General features: G+C 37.2%; 1 protein-coding gene across 5 annotated transcripts in view; it reads left to right on the forward strand.

Annotated features, from left to right (window-relative positions):
- The first annotated feature begins 1,264 nt into the window (after window positions 1–1,264).
- TRAPPC8 (trafficking protein particle complex 8) overlaps window positions 1,265–20,661 on the forward strand; it is an 89,465-nt gene continuing 70,068 nt past the window's right edge. For 2 of the 5 annotated variants that reach the window (XM_032602426.1, XM_032602427.1), the window contains exons 1-4: window positions 1,265–1,788; window positions 7,889–8,083; window positions 17,601–17,690; window positions 18,498–18,672. In XM_032602426.1, the coding sequence (XP_032458317.1) occupies window positions 1,632–1,788; window positions 7,889–8,083; window positions 17,601–17,690; window positions 18,498–18,672 (617 nt within the window). In that variant the 5' untranslated portion in view covers window positions 1,265–1,631. Of the gene's footprint in view, window positions 1,789–7,888; window positions 8,084–14,177; window positions 14,269–17,600; window positions 17,691–18,497; window positions 18,673–20,661 lie in introns of those variants that run through there. The other 3 variants (XM_032602425.1, XM_032602430.1, XM_032602428.1) reach the window with 2 other exon arrangements.

The raw sequence follows: 20,661 nt of genomic DNA on the forward strand, positions 1-20,661 counted from the left end.
TATTAGAGGTATTCAAAAGGTAATATGTATACCCCTGGGGATAAAAGAAGGCTTTCCAAGAGGTCCTCAGGCACAGCCAATTTTAAGGAAATGAATTTCCAGATCCTCAACTCCCACGTGTTATCTTTTCTAGATTGATCTGTGGCTAAGTTGTCATGTCATTATGTCCTATTGTCCTTTCCTACCTCCCATTTTTCAATTTATAGGAGAAAGGCATACTCACCTGTAATAAATTCTTACCAGGGTAGAAACTTCAGGGTGCCAATCAGACAATTTGAGATACTCTTGTTTGGGGAAGCCTCCTTTAAATCAAGGACCATAAAGCCATGATGTTGGCTTTATGGGTGTTGCATTTTTTTTCCCTTGTCTTACATTTTTGTCATTTAATTCAGAAGGAGCTGAATAATATTATAGTAAAATTCCTTTCATTCACTTCTACATATTTAGAGGAAAAATCTATAAAAATTAAAGTTAGGAATAGAAGTTCAGGTCTCTATTCGGCACATAATTACTGGATTCCCACACCTCCCTCACTATAAAGTAAATACTCTAGCAGACTATAAAAAGGCGGCAGCGGATGAACGGGTCGGAGGTTGGGCACATCCTTTCCGTGAGACCAACAAAAACGCAGTAGTTTCTCTTACACTCGGGCTAACTGCAGCGCCCACAACGGCACACATTTCTGCTCACTGGTTGAGTTCACATGCATGGCAGTCCTTTCTAAAAGCTTTCTGAAAGCATGGTTGTGTTTAAATGATAAGTGGCCTGTTTAGGCCGGCTCCAGCGAAACATCCAAACACCCGGCGGGCAGCACGCTCTCTCCGCTGAGCGGGTGCCCCCAGTCGCTCCACCAGGAGCGTGGGAAGGGCAGGGCGGGCGGGCAGAAAGCTCGAACACCACATGGTTTACCTACCGTTTCCCAGGAGGGTCGAGTGGGCGTGGAAGACGAACGGGTGCCTGCACCACTGTAACAGCACAGACCACGAGCTTCGGCCTACCGACCCTTACGTCACACTTCGCTGGGCTTTGCCAAGGACGTGCGCGAGAACCAGGCCAACCCCCGCGTGTCTCCGAGCCTGGCTCCGCCCACCGCGCTCGTAGCCCCGCCCCAACCCTGCCCAGTACGGGGGGGCCCACCGGTCGCACTTCCGGCGCCAGCCTCCAGACCGGCCTCGGTCGCTTTTTGCTTCCCTCTCCCTGGCTTTCTTCCCCCGCCCCCAGCTTCTTTAACACTGTCACGTGAGGGGCGAGCGCGGGGGCTGCTGGGATAAGTACGCCGGTGGGTCAGGGTTCGGCCCCAACATGGCGGTTCCTGTCGGGAGGAGACCAACGCTTTGCCGTCGGGAGGATTAACTGGCGATTGTTGGCGTCTCCACCTATCAGGGTGGAATGCAAGGACGCCGGGGCGAGCGCTGAGGAGCGGCGGTGACGGAGAGGGGTCGGTGGCGGGTGCCCCGGGAGCCGAGGCGGCGGCGTCTGTTTTGTTGGTCTCAAGGCTTCAGTGTCGGGCCCCGCCCGGCCGAGCCGGGCCGGGCCAGGCCGGCGGGCGGCGGCAGTAGCTGCTGCAGCCGCAGGATCAGCCTCTGAGAGTGGGCCGGAGGGCGGGCGCCGCTGCTGCCTCTGCCGCGGTAATGGCCCAGTGTGTACAATCAGTGCAGGAGCTCATCCCGGACTCCTTCGTCCCCTGTGTCGCCGCGCTGTGTAGCGACGAAGCCGAGCGGCTCACTCGTCTCAATCACCTTAGCTTCGCGGAGTTGCTTAAGCCCTTCTCTCGCCTCACTTCTGAGGGTATGTGGTCTCCCCTTTTCACTGAGCTCCCGCAAAGCTGGGGCCGGGAGAGGGAAGTTGGGGGCGGGCAGGGAAGAGAAGGGCGGTGTTTACATCCCGGAGCCGGTAGAGTGGCGTTGGGCTGGGCCCCCGCGGTGTCTCCGGTGGCCGCAGGAGGAGGGGCCGTGAGGTGGTCAAGACATCTTGGTCGTAATCTCCAGTTTTTCTAGGCACTTCCCCGACCAGCCACACTGTTAGGTAATTAAAAATGTGAATCCCAGAGAAGGGCATTGAGACTGTTCTCAGCCGCCACAGGGAGGGAATTAGGAAGTTGCAAGGCAGGGCAGGGTAAAAAGATGCTCCCTGTTAGACCGATTAGGTCTTAGGGGGAAGACGACGAATCATTTTCCCCTGGGAGTTAAACCGGGCTTTCAAAGTTGTCTTGAGTATTATATTCTTTAGCAGTGAGGTGCATCCCCTTCAAGCGTTCTGTTCAGTTATTTTACTTTTTTCTTTTGAGAATTCAAACATTTCCTTAGGTATCCAGTATTTTACTTAATCTCTCAAGAAAATAAAAAGAATTATAAAATTAACGAAACTTGCAGCAGCCTTTTTTTGCCTAATGGACGAGGAAATAAGGACAAGTTGTAGTTAATTTAATCGAGATAGTTGGAGTTATGATTTATAGAGATGGAAAAGTCCTGAATTTTTTTTTCAGTTAAAAGTTTAATCAACGGGAAAAATATCTTTTATAGAAGAGCTGCCTGTTTTCTCCAGCTTTAGATTCTTTATTAGGGAAAAGTAAGTGTAATAATAGTCAAGTGAGGTTTAACCAATATCTTTACCTGTACTTTGCAAACAGAACATAGTAAAGTATAGGGAAAGTTCTGTGTTAAGAACTTTAAAATAAAAAGGTTCTATAATAAAGCTGTGTCAAGCCAACGACCATGGTTTTTTGGTTATGACTTCACACAAAAAAATGCTGTGCCATAAATTCATTTATTTACATGCCACACGTGTGTATTCTTTGGGAGAATATCTCCATTAATAAGTTTGCTTTTGAATTTATTATTTTTTTAAAATAAATTTATTTATTTTTGGCTGTATCGGGTCTTCGTTGCTGTGCACAGGCTTTCTCTAGTTGCGGCGAGCAGGGCCTACTCTTTGTTGCGGTGCGCCGGCTTCTCATTGCGGTGGCTTCTCTTGTAGAGCACAGGCTCTAGGTTTGCGGGCTTCAGTAGTTGTGGCTCGTGGGTTCAGTAGTTGTGGCTCACGGGCTCTAGAGAGCAGGCTGAGTGGTTGTGGCGGACGGACTTAGTTGCTCCGCGGCATGTGGGATCTTCCTGAGCCAGGGCTTGAACCCGTGTCCCTTGCATTGGCAGGCAGATTCTTAACCACTGCGCCACCAGGGAAGCCCTCACTTTTGTATTTAAAGGAGAGAGAGAGAGAGCTATCCAATAAAGCAAAGATTGGGAACTCTTGGATTTTCTTCAGCATGTACTTTAGCCATCCATCTCACCTCCTCCAGTATTGTCCTAAGTCAAAAACAATAAAGCGCGCTACATTCTTAAATTCTTAAAAGACAAAACAGTGCGTTTGATTTTGAGCTGTGTGCTCTTTTCTGCTTTGTTAATAATAATAATGCAAACACCTATACCTACTTACGTAGCATTTGTCTTTGAGTCCTCCTTGAATGCTATGAGGTAGATACCGTTAATACCATTTTAAATTTGAGGACGTTGAGGCCCAGAGATGTTAACTTGTCCAGTCTTGCAGGTGGGAAAGATTTAAAAACAGGCAATTTGATTCAAGACAAGGTGTTCTTAATCAAGTCGTCTTATCTGCTGGTAATATTTAGAGTCACCTATTCACACAACGGAGCAGTGCTGTCCAGTAGTAAAATAATGTGAATCACATGTGTAACTTTTATTTAGTAGTCACATTTAAAAAGGCGAAAAGAAATGGGTGAAAGCAGTTTAAGTAATATCTTATTTAACCCAATATTTCCAAAATGTTGCCATTTCAACATGTAGTAAATATACAACAATCTTAATGAGCTATTTTGCATTTTTTTTATTGCTAAGTCTTTGAAACTTGGTGTGCATCTTACACTTACATTACATCTCAGTTTGGACTAGATATGTTTCAAGTACTCAGTAGACACATGTGGCTGGTGCCTCCTGTATTGGACAGTGCAGTGAATAGAGGCAGAAATCAGTACTCTGCTTTCCTTGTGTAGACTGCAAAAGATTTAAGGAAGGAGTATAGTGAGTTGGACTTTAATAGGTCGACGGTTGGTGGAAAAGAAGAGGGTGGGCATTCCCTGTCGAAGACAGGGATGAGGTTAGAATGGTATGGGCAAAGGTATAAATTATGATTCATTGGTTGGGGGGAACAGTGGGGGAAGTCTCTATTGAGTACAGGATAGTAAGGGAAAATACCTAGATAAGGAAGGATCTTGAATTCTAGGAAAGGAATTTTTGATTTCATATCTAATGGTAAATATGTGGCACTCACAGATTTCTTAAGCAAGGGTGTGGAGTTTTGGGGGAGTTGGTGTGGTTTATAAGCAATTGAGTTAAAAAAAAATTTTTTTTTAGTACAGTAAAGTTTTGTGTGCTACGTAAAAACAAAAGATACCATTATTTTATTTTTCAAAATATGTTCTGTAGTACACCAGTTGTATGTTTCCTGGAAAAATTTTGTGGTCAAATAAGTTTGCTTAATATAGCATGTGTTTGGGAGAATTAGTGTCATTCAGCATATGGAGGGTTCTGGGAACACCTGCTGTAAAGAGACCTTTTAAAAACTTAATCCAGTATTTCCCAAATTTATTTGAACATGGAGTTGATTTTTCAGACAGCTATCTTGAGCAACCAGTAATCCATGGGCAGCACAGTGGGGAATGTTGCTTCATAGTACAGTATTCAAGAAACTATATTTATATGGTAGTCTATAAAAGTAAGGTAATGGTAGAGCTGAATTTCACCCTGAAATTGAGATGTTATATGATGCATAACATCACCTTTTGTGACATTATAATCTTAATGAAGCCTTAATATAATTATTTAATTCTGAACCTTTGGATTTTTTGTGTGTGATTTAAGAGCATTTCTCAGTCATTCTTAGCTTTTGCCTTTCTCTTTACTAAGTTGGTTTTGTGCTACTCCAGTATATTACTTATCTATTGTTGTGTAACAAATTACCCCCAAACTTAGCACCTTAAAACAAAAGCATTTATTATCTCTCAGTTTCTCAGGAATCTGGGAGTGGCTTAGCTGGACAGTTCTCTCTTGAGGTTACAGTGGAGCTGTTAGCAGGGACTGTGGTCATCTAGGGCTGGAGGATCCGCTTCCAAGCTCACTCATATGGTTGGCAAGTCTCACTTCCTCACTGGATGCTGGCCTGAGACCTCAATTCTCTGCCGTGTGGGCTTCTCCATAGGTTCCCTGAATGTCCCCATGACATAGCAGTTAGCTTATCCCAGAGGGAGTGATCAGAACCCAAGATGGAGGCTGAACCCTTTTTTTAAAAATATAAATATATTTATTTATTTATTTATGGCTGCGTTGGGTCTTCGTTGCTGCACGCGGGCTTTCTTTAGTTGGGTCGAGTGGGGGCTACTCTTCGTTGCGGTGCACGGGCTTCTCATTGCGGTGGCTTCTCTTGTTGTGGAGCACGGGCTCTAGGCACGTGGGCTTCAGTAGTTGTGGCATGTGGGCTCAGTAGTTGTGGTACATGGGCTCAGTAGTTGTGGCTTACAGGCTCTAGAGCGCGGGCTCTGTAGTTGTGGTGCATGGGCTTAGTTGCTCCGCAGCATAAGGGATCTTCCCGGACCAGGGCTCGAACCCGTGTCCCCTGCACTGGCAGACGGATTCTTAACCACTGTGCCACCAGGGGAGCCCTGAACTCTGACAACCTTATCTCAGAAGTAGTATACCATTGTTTTTGCTGTGTTCCATTGGTCACACATACCAGTCCTGGGATGTGGGAGGGGACTCCACCAGAGTATATACCAGGAAATAACTGGGATCATTGGGTGCCATTTCAGAGTCTGGCTGCCACACATAATAACTAATTTCTGGATTATTAGTAAGATTACCCAATAACTAATAACGTAATAACTGGTTAACCCGTTCTGAATATAGGGCACAACTAGAATAACCTTTTCGTGTTAACACTTCTGGATACTAGAGTCCATTTAAAATTTTGAAAGAGGTTTAATACATACATGGCTACTTATGTTATTTGACAATTATGGATCAACCCTTCAAGGAAAGTACTTGTAAAGTACACTCTAAAAATATCAGAAATGTACCATAGTATTTTTGTGATTTTTGGTCTCTCTGTTTCATAGTTAGACCAGCTGAGAAGTTTCATTAGGGAGAGAGGCCTGCATATGTTTATTTAAATAATTTAGAAAACAATTACAGATGGATGCAGAGAATACAAGAAACATCCAGGTCCTCATTACCTAGAGCCAATGAAATCTTGTCATATTTGCTTTGTATCTTTTCCTTTCCTTTAAAAAGAAACATTATAGATAGAGCTGAATTCACCTTTTTACCCTTCCTCAGTCCCATTTTTTTCCTTCTTTCATCATAGGTAATCATTATAATGGAATTTGCGTGTATACTTTCTGTACATATATTTAGTTTTGCAATACAAGTACACATATTCATGCCACATAGTATTTTTAAAAGATTTTTGTTTAATGTCTTTTAATTAAAGATTTAGAAGTCAACAGAACACACAGGAAATTTAGGAAGACAGTTTTTTGTTTTTTTTTTTTTTAGGAAGACAGTTTTCAACAGATGTAGCTTTATTTAAAATGTAGGCGGGCTTGAGCTTAAAAGTTTGTTATAAAGTGTTTTCCATTGGTGAAAATAACGTCAGTTTTTAATGGGTAGGTACCCAAAGTCAGTTTTCCAAAAAGTGCCTCGTATTTGTATATGATCCATGATGTACTTGAAATAGAGTATGTTGTACATGCTGCCTCCATCTTAACTATACAGTCATGTGTCAGGCTTGTGCTGAGTGCTTTACACTTACTGTGTCTTCTAAGAGTATCTCACCTAAATCCTTCAAATAACCTTGTAAAGTACATTACTTTCTTTATATATTATAGATGAAGAAATTGAGCATGGGAAAGTTTAAAAGTTGTTTAGGGTAACCCAGTTAATAAGTGGTGGGTTGGAATTTCAAATAAAGTCTGACTCCAAAAGTTGGGCCCTTAATCAATACAGTGGACTGCTTCTTATAGTACCATGGCAACTAATCATCTTGTCTTATTATATTTATGAGAAAAAATACGCTCACATTTCCTTCTGTGCACCGTGGACACTGTCTTGCTACAGTCGCCTGAGAACCTGTTCCTTGGCCTTGAAGCCCTGAACCACTGGTTATAAATCCCATAGACTGAGCCAAGGCAGAGAGGAGGCAGGAGGTATTGGGTTAGAAGAAGGGATCCGGGCATTGTTTTTTTTTTTTCCTTTCTTTCTTTTTCATAGACTTTATTTGTTAGAGCAGTTTTAGGTTCACAGCAAGACTGAACAGAAAATACAGAGAGTTCTCATGTACCTCCTGTTCCAGCACACGCACAGCCTCCCCTCACTGTCAACATCCGGCACCAGAGCAGCATTGATTTTTATGATACTAGAATAGGGGCTGAGAATGGAGGCATTGCTATCGGAGAAGCAGAGGAAGCCTGCATGCAGCATTTAATTCCCTTTCTGCCCTTTTCCTATTTTCAGTGCTGATACCATAGACCTCACACTGCCGTGGACCAGCCTTAGGGTGAGGTGAGAATTAGACATTTGGTATGGATGGTAGTTGGTCCCTGGCAACTCTAACATAAGAGGAAGGAGAGGACCTAGAGTAGAGTAGTTGTGAGCAGTAGCATTGTGGGAGAGGAAGGTTAGACTGTTTAGCTAGCCCTTTTGGTGTATAATGGAATGTTGTAAGTCAGTTGTATTCTCGAAGACTGTTCCACTTGGAATTTCTGGTTTCCAAATTGAGCATCCTCTATAAACCATTAACCCAGTTTATTATTGTTGTAATAGTTGGCCTGTTATGTTTTGTATAGAAATAATTTCAAGGTTTTTTCTTTTTTCTTTTTAAGTTCATATGAGAGATCCCAATAATCAGCTTCACATAATCAAAAACTTGAAGATAGCAGTAAGCAACATTATCACCCAACCACCTCAGCCTGGAGCCATTCGGAAGCTTTTGAATGATGTTGTTTCTGGCAGTCAGCCTGCAGAAGGATTAGTAGCAAATGTGATTACGGCAGGAGATTACGACCTCAACATCAGTGGTATGTAATAAGGTTTATCATTGTTTTTAAAATGACGTTTTCTTTTTATTAGAAAAGGTAATTCTATAACTTGGAAATCATTCAACACTTAAGTGCTTGCTGAGTGCTAGAGCCTGGAAATACAATGTTGAAAAAAAAAGTCCTTGCTTTTAAGGAGGTTACAGTCAAGTAAGCAGGCAGCCATTCAAATAACTATGAATTATGTGATTTCACTTTACTTTTTCATAATGAAAAATTTTTTTTGTAGTTCTAATTGTAAAGTTAATACAAGCTCCTTGAGGGCAGGAACTTTGGCTCTTTATTTTATTCCTAGTATCTAAAGTAATACCTAAATCATAAGCATAATAAATATTTCTTGAATGAAAGAACTAACAGATAAAAAACTATTCTCTTGTGACATTAAGTAATACTGTGATTACATAAAAAGCATTAAGTTTATTATATTTTTTATCTTGCTTAGCGCTAAGTGGAGGAAATGTTTATAATATATAAATAAATATTTGATCTTAATCTGATTTGAATGATAAATGTTTTCATAATAGGCTTGGTAGGTAAAATTATGTAATACTCTGTAAAGTGAGTTAGCAGTGGTTGGTGTGACTCTTTTCCAGTATGAAAAAGACTTAATGGGGAGACATGGGATAGATTTTTAGAGGGGAAAGATTAAAAGTACATCATCTGGGAGTTCCCTGGCAGTCCAGTGGTTAGGGCAGTGCGCTTCCACTGCAGGGGAGCACAGGTTCAATCCAAGATCCTGCAGGCTGCATAGTGCGGCCAAAAAAAAAAAAAGAAGTACATCATCTAATTAGGATATTTTAGCAGCCTAATAAAATAATCTTAGATCAGTATAACTCATAATCTATTACTTTAATACCTCCTAATTGCATATTTAAAGATTTTTCCAAACATACAAAGAGAAATTAAGTGGCGTGTTTTAAGTCCTGAAGTTAGTTGGTTGCACTTGTATGGTTAGAAGTATTTGTAGATTTATTTTGTTTAAATGTTTATAATTTTTCTTCTTTCTCTCTAATTTTAATTCCAGCAAGGCAAGTTAACTTAATAAGACTAAGTTTAGAAGATTATGGTTATCTTTGTAAATCAAAAGAATCCATTTTCAGGATACATATTTTAAGCAGTTCCTGGCATAACATGTTTTCAACATGAGGCAAAATTTGCAGATTTCTGGGAGAAAGCAGTGGAATTTGAACTGTTTCTGTCATCAATGGAAAATTGATGTTGAGATGTGAAGGGCAATGAATCAAGGGCCAGTTATCCAGTAATTAATTGGATAACTTGAATAAGTCACTTATTCAGAATCAGTTTTATTCTTTGAAAACAAGAGGAATTGGCTAGATTATGTCTTAAGGCCTCTTCTAGACCTTTAATCCTGTGATTCTATTTTATAGGGACTTTAACATTTTTATTATACATGTAACAAATATTTATTGATTTCCTACTGTATGCTTTGCATTGAGATCAGAGATGAATGAGATGCTATATATAACTTCATATATTAGTCATATATCTGGTCAATGATTATAATACATTCGAATTTATAGTATCTTAAGATGACAATATGTTGTGATAGAGATATGGCATATCCAATATGCCAAAGTGCTGAGGGGCACACAGAGAAGGATTAACTATCGTATTTTAAAAAAATTATCTTTTTCTATACTGAAAATATTTTCCTAATCTCCAAAGCTTATATACCTTTAACATAAAAAAAATTTAATTTATCAGAATGATATATACACAGAGACATAATGCTAAAAAGACTTGAGAGGAACAAGCAACAGTTGATCTGCTCTCTGCACCCCTGCCCCACCAACTCTTTTCTCTGGTATTCATTTCGTGTTTCTAAGTAATATTTTTATATGGCTATTTATGGCTTAATTAAAATTTTATTTATTGATTTCTCATTATAATTGATGAAGATTTAGCTTAATTACTCCCCTTCCTCCATCTCCCTAATGCAGTTTTTATAATTTTTGATTAATACTCACTATTTACAGTACTGTGATTGAGTATTCACTTCTTCACTGCTGAGACGAATGTTGGGCTTTCAGTTCATTCTTATACAGCTCTTTTTTTTTTTTTCAGTATTTAGTAATTGCTTTTTTAAAAACAACTTGCCCAGAGTTCTTTGTATTTTTTACTAGTCCCTCAGACTTCTAATAGCCTCTCACTCAGTAAGATTTTCCCCTTGACAGATTAATTTATGAGATAATCCATTTATTAAGATCTCCTTCCTGAAGTCTTCTCTCTTTCTATTCCAGGCATTCTCAATGGGGAATGATACCATCCCTCAATGGGGTGAAAATTTGGTACTTGGGGAGCAAAAATATTAGATATTATAATGGTTTGTGGCTCTCCAAAGTACCACAGTCTGTAAATGGATACACAGTGTATCTAAGTATCTAAGAATATTTTTAAGTATTCTTTGGGGAGAATGATCAATTAGAAAAATGTCTAAAAAGGCTCATGGGGGGAGATAATGAAATAAAAGTTTCAAAACACTGTTCTACTCAGTCGTGGTCTGGTTGCTTTCCAAGGCCTGCTCCACTGCTGCCTTTCTGGAGATTTCTTTCCCTTTTCTGTAGCCTCTCATTCATATCTTTTTTGGTGTATTTTGTTGATTTGGTGAAGGATCTCCAGCGGTTTCCTGAGAAAAGTTGTGTGGAAGGTAAAATTTTTGAGGAATGAATGTCTGAAAAGGATATTAGTAAATTGTTGTTGGCTTCTTTTAAGTCTTTAAGTTTTCTTCTATCCTATGCTTTTTCTTTCATTTGTATTATTTTTCAGTTTGTTTTGTTCTCTTTTTCATGTTGGAAACTTTCCTTAAATGTCTGGTGAGCCTTTGGCATTATTTTCTATTTCAAATTGAGGTATTATAACCCTGATTGGGCATAAAAAGGTTTGTCATCTTGTGGACTTCTTTATTGGGTGGTAAGGCTGTGAATAGGCTTGAGAGTTGCCCAGTTTTTATTACTCACAGTTCTTTTTTTTTTTTGGCCGCACTGCGCAGAGTGCGGGATCTCAGTTCTGTGACCAGGGAGTGAACCCGCTCCCCCTGCATTGGAAGCTCGAAGTCTTAACCACTGGACCACCAAGGAAGTCCCTTCTCACTATGAATTATTTGGGGTCATTTAATTATCTTTAGAGAAAGATTCTCAAATCCAGTGTCTGGTTGCCTGTATGTTAGGGATTGGCATATTTATTTTTTTATAGTTTATTAAAGTTGTTTGGTATAGATAGTTTATAGGAACAATGTGGTCATGATTTAGTTGTGAGAAATTTTATCTAATTATATTACTTACATTCTCAGGTCCCTGCCAACATCTCCACATAAGGAAAGATTCAGTGCCATTTGCTTTTAAAAGTGGGTGGAGGCATTACTATAGCTGAACTCCTTAGGCAGATTTTAAAAAAGAATTCCAAGTGGTTAGGACAAACTACAGAAGAAAACAGTTTGTTCAAGTTCTTTCCCTGCTACTTAAGGCACCTCCCTTTAGCTTTATTTTTATGTTGATCTTGAAGACTGGGAATGTGATATGAAGGACTGAATTCATTTTAATAAGATTCTGTTATAACAGAATACTTCTCTTTGGAGATATGAGAGTGGTTTTATCCATTGTAAATAAGATTAATTCTCTGTTTGTCTAGAAATACGCTTCTAGTTTTTACCATTAATGTGAGTCATCATACTTTTCATGCATTCTATTTGTGAAATACATGTTAGATATTTACCTCATAAGCTTGGCTTAACAGTGCCACGTTTTCTTCATCAGATTGGTCAATTAAAGCTAGTGTTCCTTAGTACAGTAATTGGAAAGACACAATGATGGAATTGAAAGAAATCTTCCTTATATACAGTTATTTCCTGTGGTGGTCTGTTTCAGATTGTTTACACTCCACTCCTTGCCTATTATCTTTTTTTCCATTCAGCTACTGCTATTATTAGCATTTCTCATTTTTCTAAAATGGAGATAACTTTTATCTATCCTATCATCTACTGTCTATTGTGTTTACTTTTTTTTTAAAGCAATTAAAAATTTTTAAAAAAATTTTATTATTTGGCTGCGTTGGGTCTTAGTTGCAGCACATGGGATCTTCGTTGCAGCATGCAGGATCTTTTGTTGTGGTGTGCAGGCTCAGTAGTTGCGCTGCGTGGGCTTAGTTGCCCCACGACATGTGGTATCTTAGTTCCGCAACCAGGGATGGAACCTGCATCCCCTGCATTGGAAGGCGGATTCTTATCCACTGGACCACCAGGGAAGTCCCTATTGTGTTTACTCTTTTATTTTTAGATATAAATTTATTTATTTATATTTGGCTGTGTTGAGTCTTTGTTGCTGCGTTCGGGCTTTCTCTAGTTGCGGCGAGCGGGGGTTACTCTTTGTTGCAGTGTGTGGGCTTCTTATTGCGGTGGCTTCTCTTGTTGTGGAGCACGGGCTCTAGGTGCGTGGGCTTCAGTAGTTGTGGTGCGCTGGCTCAGTAGTTGTGGTTCACAGGCTCTAGAGCGCAGGCTTAGTAGTTGTGGCGCACGGGCTTAGTTGCTCCGCGGCATGTGGGATCTTCCCAGACCAGGGCTCGAACCCGTGTCCCCTGCATTGTCAGGTGGATTCTTAACCACTGCGCCATCAGGGAAGCCGGACATATAGCATTTTAGACTAACACTGTCTAATAGAAATATGTAAGCCATTTACATTATTTTCAGTGTTCTGTAGCTGCAATAAAGAATGTAAAAAGGGGGCATTCCCTGGTGGTCCAGTGGTTAGGACTCTGTGCTTTCACTGCCGAGCACCCAGGTTCAATCCCTGGTAGGCAAACTAGATCCCACAAGCTGCGCATTGTGGCCGAAAAAAAAAATATAAAAAGAAACTGGTGAAACTAATTTTAATAATATATTTAATTTAATTCCAGTTTATATATATATACACACGAAAAAATATTATCATTTCAAATGTAATAAGTGGAAAATTTTATTCTTTTTTTTATATTGTCTTAGAAATCTTATGTGTATTTTACACCTACAGCACACCTCAGTCAGACAAGCTACATTTCAGGTGCCCGCTAGCCACATGTGGCTAGTGGCTACCTACTTTATTGGACTCTGATGACAATGGTGAAATTGATCATATACAGAAATCCCAGTCTATGAGTCTTCAGATGACAATATCCGGGACAATTTTCCTCAAGCTCAAGAACTGATGAGTGAACAATGTATTTCTAAGAACAAAAAGAAAATACAGTATTTTCATCCAGCTAATCACTAATTTAGCAGAAAAGACTTCACACAATATTTTGAGATGATAACCTAGACCATCCCATTTTGTTAAAGGACGTGACCATATTCTTTCATCTTTTATGATCATAAGTTTGTGTAACAAAATTTACTTGATACAGTTTGTAAGTGGACAAATGCTGAAAGCAGGTATGTGTATGAAGGTAATCTGAAAGAATTAGATGATGTAGAAGTAAAAAATTTATTAGCTTGATCGTTCTGTTTGCTGTTTAGAAGTCTAAAGAATGAAAACGTTTTGCAGTGATGGAGCAAATAGAATGACCTTTTTCTTTTCAGCAAATATGAGCCATCACATTTTTCCAAAATATTGCACCTTGACTATGCAAGTGCAAGAAGAAACAGAAGTAATGATAAACTAGAAGTTGTTAGAGATGTGTTTGAATCTGGAATTGGTATTTACATGATGGATGTGTTCTAGGTTTGCGCATGATAGTTGATGAACAGTTAGTTGCATTCAAAAAACGTTGCCTAACTGAGGCATGTATCTTTAAAATGGGGAATATATGGAATACAATTTGAGTTTGCTTTACTAAAATTTATTAAAAAGTTTGTTATGGTTGTACTCTTAATTCTGTAAATTATTTGTAAAATGAATTAAAAATACAATAAAATATCAAGGGTCAGTTAGATCCAGATAGTAAATGCAGTGACTATTTTTCCTGATATACTGAGGGTTACAAGGAATATAGTTTCAATAAAGGACAACCTGTTTTAAAAAGTCTTCTCCTGTGGTGTGTGAGAAATTTAATAATTGGGCATAAGTAATCATGACTCTCATCTCTTTAGAATACTTTGATTTTTGCTGATTTTTCTGAAAACACTTGATTAGAAATATTCTCTTCAAGGATAGTTCTCAAGGTTGTTGTTAAAATACAAGGTTAGTATTTCTTAGCTCTTCATATTATTTAAGATTATTTGATTTGCAAAATGCTCATAAATTTTATATGAGTTCTGGTTTTAGTTTGTTGGTGCTTTTGTAGTCTAAGATACTCTGAATTAAACCATATATTCTGATAATCACTGTGTTGTCAAGTATTTTTGACCTTGAAACTGTATTTTAAAGAATTAAATAATTATACAGCATCTAATTATCTGATTTCTTTTCCTTACTTGAATATTTTCATTCTGAAATATACTAAGTTTTGGTACTACTGTTTATTTAAAGTTATAATCTTAAGTGACAACATTGTGTGGAATTTGTAATATTTCTTAGTGCTATTTTGTTTAGTCTGAATGGTGGTTTTCTGGTACTTTCAACTTTTGTGAATGATTAGAAAGGGAAAATATGTGATTTACAGGTGACATTTATGTTTAGGGTAGTCAGTCTTTTTCACTGGCAGGTTTGGGATTTCTAGTGATAGTATTTGGTTTCAGTAGAAAGAGGACCAGAGTTGCTCTAGGTCTAGCTCTAGGTCTAGCTCACTGCCGGCAGCCCTTGTTAGGTATGTATTGGAACACTAGTAACTCTGTGTCTGAAGCTACTGGCACTAAGAAGGGAACAAAGAAGAAATGGGGAGAGAGAGAGGGCTGCATTTTATGAGTGTGAGTGGAGGGTATAGAGCATTATGTTGTTTTTCAGCTCTTAGCTGCCTTCCTTACCCTTCTTACCAAGGGAAAAGTACATTCTGCATAGAGAAACTTGAACTGGTAGGATAACATGGTTGCTGTTTCAATTCCAACCAAAGAACATGTAGAGATGGAAAGGAGTATGAACAAAATACCGATTTCATCCCAAAATAAGTACAAGATAATTTTTTTTTTTTTTTTTTTTTTTTTTTAGTACAAGAGAATTTTTAAGGGAAGAGAATTGTCACTAAATGTTAGTCTTTTGTTAATATTAAAAAAATTAATAAACTATTTTTTTTCTACTTTCTTCAAAAATGTCACTAGAAAAAGCAAAAAAGAAGGATGCCCTAGACTTATTGACATGTAAGAAAAATAAAGGGAGACTTCTAGCCCTTCAAGGAAACATGTGGCTGAGGGAAAAACTTACCTCATCAACCTGAATGTGACCTACCTGAAGGATAAAACCCACTTCTGCCATATACATTTAGAAGATTTTCCTGTGCTCCTTATATTCTTTGTTGAGTACCGAGTGTTTTCTTGCACCAGTATTTAGAAAGTATTATTTCCGTTTAAGAACTCCTGCATGTGTGTACTTGCTATTTTTCTTTTTAATTTTAGTTATGTAGACATTTATATTGTTCTAAAGTCAAAACTGTGAAACAAGGTACATTTGCAGAGGTCTAGCTTCTGTTCAGGCCCTTCCCCTTTCTTATCTGTTCTTCTTTCTCTGACACATGATGGCATTTGTTGGTGGCATTTATCCTTCTGTTATTTCTCTTTGACAATATAAGCTAATACATGTGTGGCTTTCTGTATCTTCTTCCCTTTCACAAAAATGTATACTTCTCTGCTGTTGTCTTTTTTCACTTAATGTATTCTGGGAGCACTTCATAGTAATATATAGAGATTTTCCCCTTTCTCTTAAAGCTGCATAGTGCCTCCATTTAATGTCCCCCCCGACGGACATGTAGGTTTTCTAGTCTTTTATTCCAGATAGTGTTGCAAAGGATAGCTGTTTTGGAAGACCTAATTTGTTTATTCAGAAGTCCCCAGCCCACCGTGAAACAAACCCCTTTCCATATGTCTACATTTTATATGTCTACATATGTCTACAACTTACTGTTATTTGTTAATTTGTTAATAATTTGTTAATGTTGCATCATTGAAGCAACAAACAGAAACATAATCAAAGCTGATAAAGTCATTTCCCCCATCTGTGGAGATTCCTTCTTCTTTAAGCAAAATTTTCATTATCTAATCTTTATATTTTCTTGGCATTGGATTAAATGAAAGTTAATACTAATTTTCAAGTTAGAGACTAATTTTGATTCATTTGGGGGGAAGATATATTTACTGGTTGGTAAGAAAATTGCTTTCCTGTTTTAACAGACTAATCCTTGTCATTCATTCTCCGATTTTTGCCACTTTTCATATATATTGTACTGTTTCTGGGAATGTTTTCCCTCTTTTATAGCAATGAACATGAGATTTTTGTAATAGCCCTCCTAAACAATATGTGGGTTATTCTCATAGGCATTTTTGCAATTAAAGTTTTTTTGTATATATGGCACCAGGTTGGATATGCTATTTGGTCAAAATGAATAGCTTTTTTTCTTCAACCTTCCCAGTCGTTTAATGTAGTATTATAATGTAAACAGAAAATATACTTGCTGTGTTTTCAGTGATTCTAAGAATAAGACAAAAAAGTACACAAGGTTTTATAGTCAGCATAAGTAAATAGGAATGGAGTATCCTTTTAGTAAAACTGTGATTTAGATAATCTGCTTAAACCTAATGAAATGACTAAGTTTAACTAAATTCAAATTTTTAACATTAGAATAGTTTTAATGTAAAATGCTTAGCATGGAGCAAGAGAGATTTGAATTTTAAGAATCACATCATATACATGTATACAAAAAGTGAAAACACACGTCTTTGTATTTGATTATAAGGTAAGTATGCTTTGAAATTCCATTTGAAGAGGTTTAGTTGCTATCATACTCAAGTAATCAAATTATAAAGTAGGGTTTGGCAGCCTCACCACTGTTGACATTCTGAACAAATAATTCTTTGCTGGGGTCGGGGGGTGCTGTCTTGTTCTCCTCATTGTAGGCTGTACTGCATCATTCCATCATTCCTGACCTATTTCCCAGATGCCAGTAGCACCCCCTCCCTATCCCTAGTTGTGACAGCTCAGAGTATCTCCTGACATTGCCAAATGTTTCCTGGGGGTCACGATCACTCTTGGTTGAGAACCACTGTTCGGAAATAATACCATTTATGAATAGGAGCTACTTATGACAACATGACTAGTGGCAGGGATACAGAACTTTAGTTCTAAAATCTGATTATTCATGTAGGTAATATTGAAAGCATTAATAAGTAAGCTGTGGGATCATTGGGTAGGTTTAGGAATAGGTCAGTTTTATTTTTGCAAATATATATACTGCCATGTATGAATATATTTGTGTGTATGGCTTATACACATACATCACATATGCGTCTTAAAGCAAAAGTGAAAAATGCTTGTGTATTGCTGGAAATGATGTTTCATATCTTTTAGGAAAATGGACTTGAAATTTTGTCTGTTGTAAACTGATTCTACTGAGGACTTTTAACTGGTTTATTTATTGTTAATTTTAGCTACCACTCCATGGTTTGAGTCTTACAGAGAGACCTTTCTTCAGTCGATGCCAGCATCAGATCATGAATTTCTGAACCACTATTTAGCATGTATCCTTTGACTTTTATGTTCTCTTAAAATCAAATGTTTTGGAAGTTATTAATCTCAGAAAGAGTTATATGAAGGCAAAATTGTTGAGAGGATATAGAGATGGAGAAATTATTTTTTATTGATGATGCTACAAGTTTTATTGCTTTCTTTGTTAAATGGCATCCTAGATATAAGACTGGTGTAACTAATTTTTGATTATAAAATAAGAATACTAAGGGCTTGGTTATTTTTCTTTATCACCCAACTTGAAAATTTCATGCTTAATATGTTTTTAAGCTATTTTAGAAAGAAAAAATGTAAACTGTCGGTGTTAACTGCTTTTGCTGATTGCCTCAAAATTAATCGCTTATGCAAAAGCTCATATTTAAAAACAGTTATCCATTTTTTTAGTAATCTGTTTTATAGCTATTAACCTACTTTGACAGTTATGACTTTCATTTCCTTAATGCAGTTACAGTGAAAAGTTGGGATGGGATAGAATATGAGATCACAGTGAGATGGAATGGAGAGAAGCAATATTCAGCAGAATTTTTCATTATGTTGATGGTTGCACAATTTTCATATTGTCCATTTTTTCATGGATTTCCTTATTACATATATAAATGATCTAAAAAACTACCAACAAAATAGCTTTACTATTTAGAACCTTGAATTACTTAGAAATGTTGAAGAAATTATCAATGTTTTATGCTTGTAGGAAAACCTGTAAAATCAGTTTTTTTAGCTCAAAAAATATCTCCCTAAAGTTTATATTAATAGGATAATATTTATTATTAAGTGATAATTACCTTAATATGATTTACAAGGTATGTTGGTGACATCGTCTAGTGAAGCTGAACCTATGGAACAGTTTTCAAAGTTGTCACAAGAACAGCATCGAATTCAGCACAACAATGATTATTCCTACCCCAAGTGGTTTATACCAAATACACTTAAATATTATGTACTTTTACATGATGTAAGTGCAGGAGATGAACAGAGGTAAGCTTTTTTTATTTTTTAAATTTTAAATAATTTCCTGTTAAATGAGTTAATGTTGATTTGGACATGGCTTAAGTTTTTGATATATTTTTCATCCAAGAAAGTAAAAATTCATTAATAAAACATTTAACTATATCTCTTATTTGGAGTTATATTCAACAGCTACATCATTTTATGTTAGATTTCATATGCTTACCCAAAATTTTCTTTCAATGTATATCTCTCTTATTGTAATCTTTGTTCACAAGTGCTTGCCATTTTATACCTATAGGTCTTCACTTATTTCTTACGTTGTATAATATTATTTCTCATTTTTTCTCTTTTCTCTTTCCCAGTTTTCCTCTGACTTTTCAATTCCTGGCTTATAGGCACTGCTTTTTCCACTCTTCACTTTCTCATCACTTTATATTTAGCCTTGATGTTTTTCACAGTCTGAGAAACATCCAAGCATTTCTTTCTTATGTTCCCTTTAATGTTCATTATTAGTGATTTGCCATAGTCCTTTTATCTTTGGGATAAGAGAATAGATATCTTTAAAGATGAGTTCTTGAAAAATAAGATAATATTAAAACAATTTTACTTTTGTGGCTTTGCAGTTTATTTTGAATTTTGGTTCAAGATGTGGATCAAATTAATCTGTTGTTTCAAACTGTTACTCTGATATCTCAATGCTGTTTAGGATATGCAATTAAATAATTATTTCTTGCCCTTGTTATGAGCACAATCCATCGTTTTAAAATAAATTTTCCTCTCTAAGACCACAGAATTGTTCTGAGGGTTACAAATCTTTAGAATTTTTTTGACATCATAAACAATCTGTAGCCTATTGGATAAAGTGTACTATATAAATAGAAATAATTTGAACTGGCTATTAAAATTAGTTTCTATCATTTGAATATGGTATATATCTTCCACATTGGATGGTTATAACTAGGATGTTTAAGTGATAATTGCAGTATTAGATCAGTGGTTCTTATGCTTAGCAGTGTCATTGGTAAAGCAAGTAGATGTTTAGTTTTTTGTACTTGAGTGTATATACATACACGTATACTTATATCTGTGTTTATACAAATTTATAACTATTTTATTTATCCAGCTTTCATTTTATAGTGTGTAATATGATTTAATTATTTGTTAGGCTTGTTATTTGTATAGTATTAGCTTCTGCATTTGAATGTGATATAGGATTATCCATGTGCTTTTTGGTTAAAAAAAAAAAAAAAAAGCTATTTAAATTAGGTTAGCTCTATGTACCAAAATTTCATTTTCCATCAGAATGTACTGTTTGATTCTTAGGCTGACTTATCATTTGAAGTGTCTTGTCTGCCACTAACTAGCAAGTCTAGTTAACTAAAAGTAAGGAAATCAAGTGCTTTTTGTTGTATCTGAGATTAGCTCATGGATCCAGCTATTAAAAATTTTGCAAGAAAAAGGGTGGATTTTTATATAATAAATATTTTGGCTGCTTTTCTTGCGTTTTCTCGGTTTTCTTCCTCTGAACTGTGTCCCTTTGGAGACAGCTAAGGGAAGGGTAAACTCTAGCAGTGAAAGATGAATTTTTGGGGGGTGCTATACTTTTTTATGTTAGCACTTACATTTTTTGATAAATGTTCTCTAAGACAGAATTTCGCAAAGTTGTATTTCCTGCAGACTAGTTCACATAGTTGAAAGAGTTTCTGATCTATAAGTTTGAAGCCACTCTTTGGAAATTCACAGTACATATTAGCAAATGGAAGGCTCTGAGGTGGTCTGCTGCAAAAGAAGCTGGTTGGCTTGCTTACTGTAGTTCCCCAAACTAGCTTGACCACCAAAACTTTCTGTTTGACTAACATAAGAGTATCCTGCAAAATTTTATTCCATGACGCATACTTTGGTAATTGTGCTTTAAGGTGACAAACCAAGCTAGCTAAATTTCAGTTAGGATCATGAACTTTTAGTTTTTTAAATTATTCTACCTCTAACTTTTTGTTCTTTTGGGGGGACTATTTT

Source organism: Phocoena sinus, chromosome 14 (genome assembly GCF_008692025.1).
Source record: "Phocoena sinus isolate mPhoSin1 chromosome 14, mPhoSin1.pri, whole genome shotgun sequence".
NCBI classification, from domain to species: domain Eukaryota; kingdom Metazoa; phylum Chordata; class Mammalia; order Artiodactyla; family Phocoenidae; genus Phocoena; species Phocoena sinus.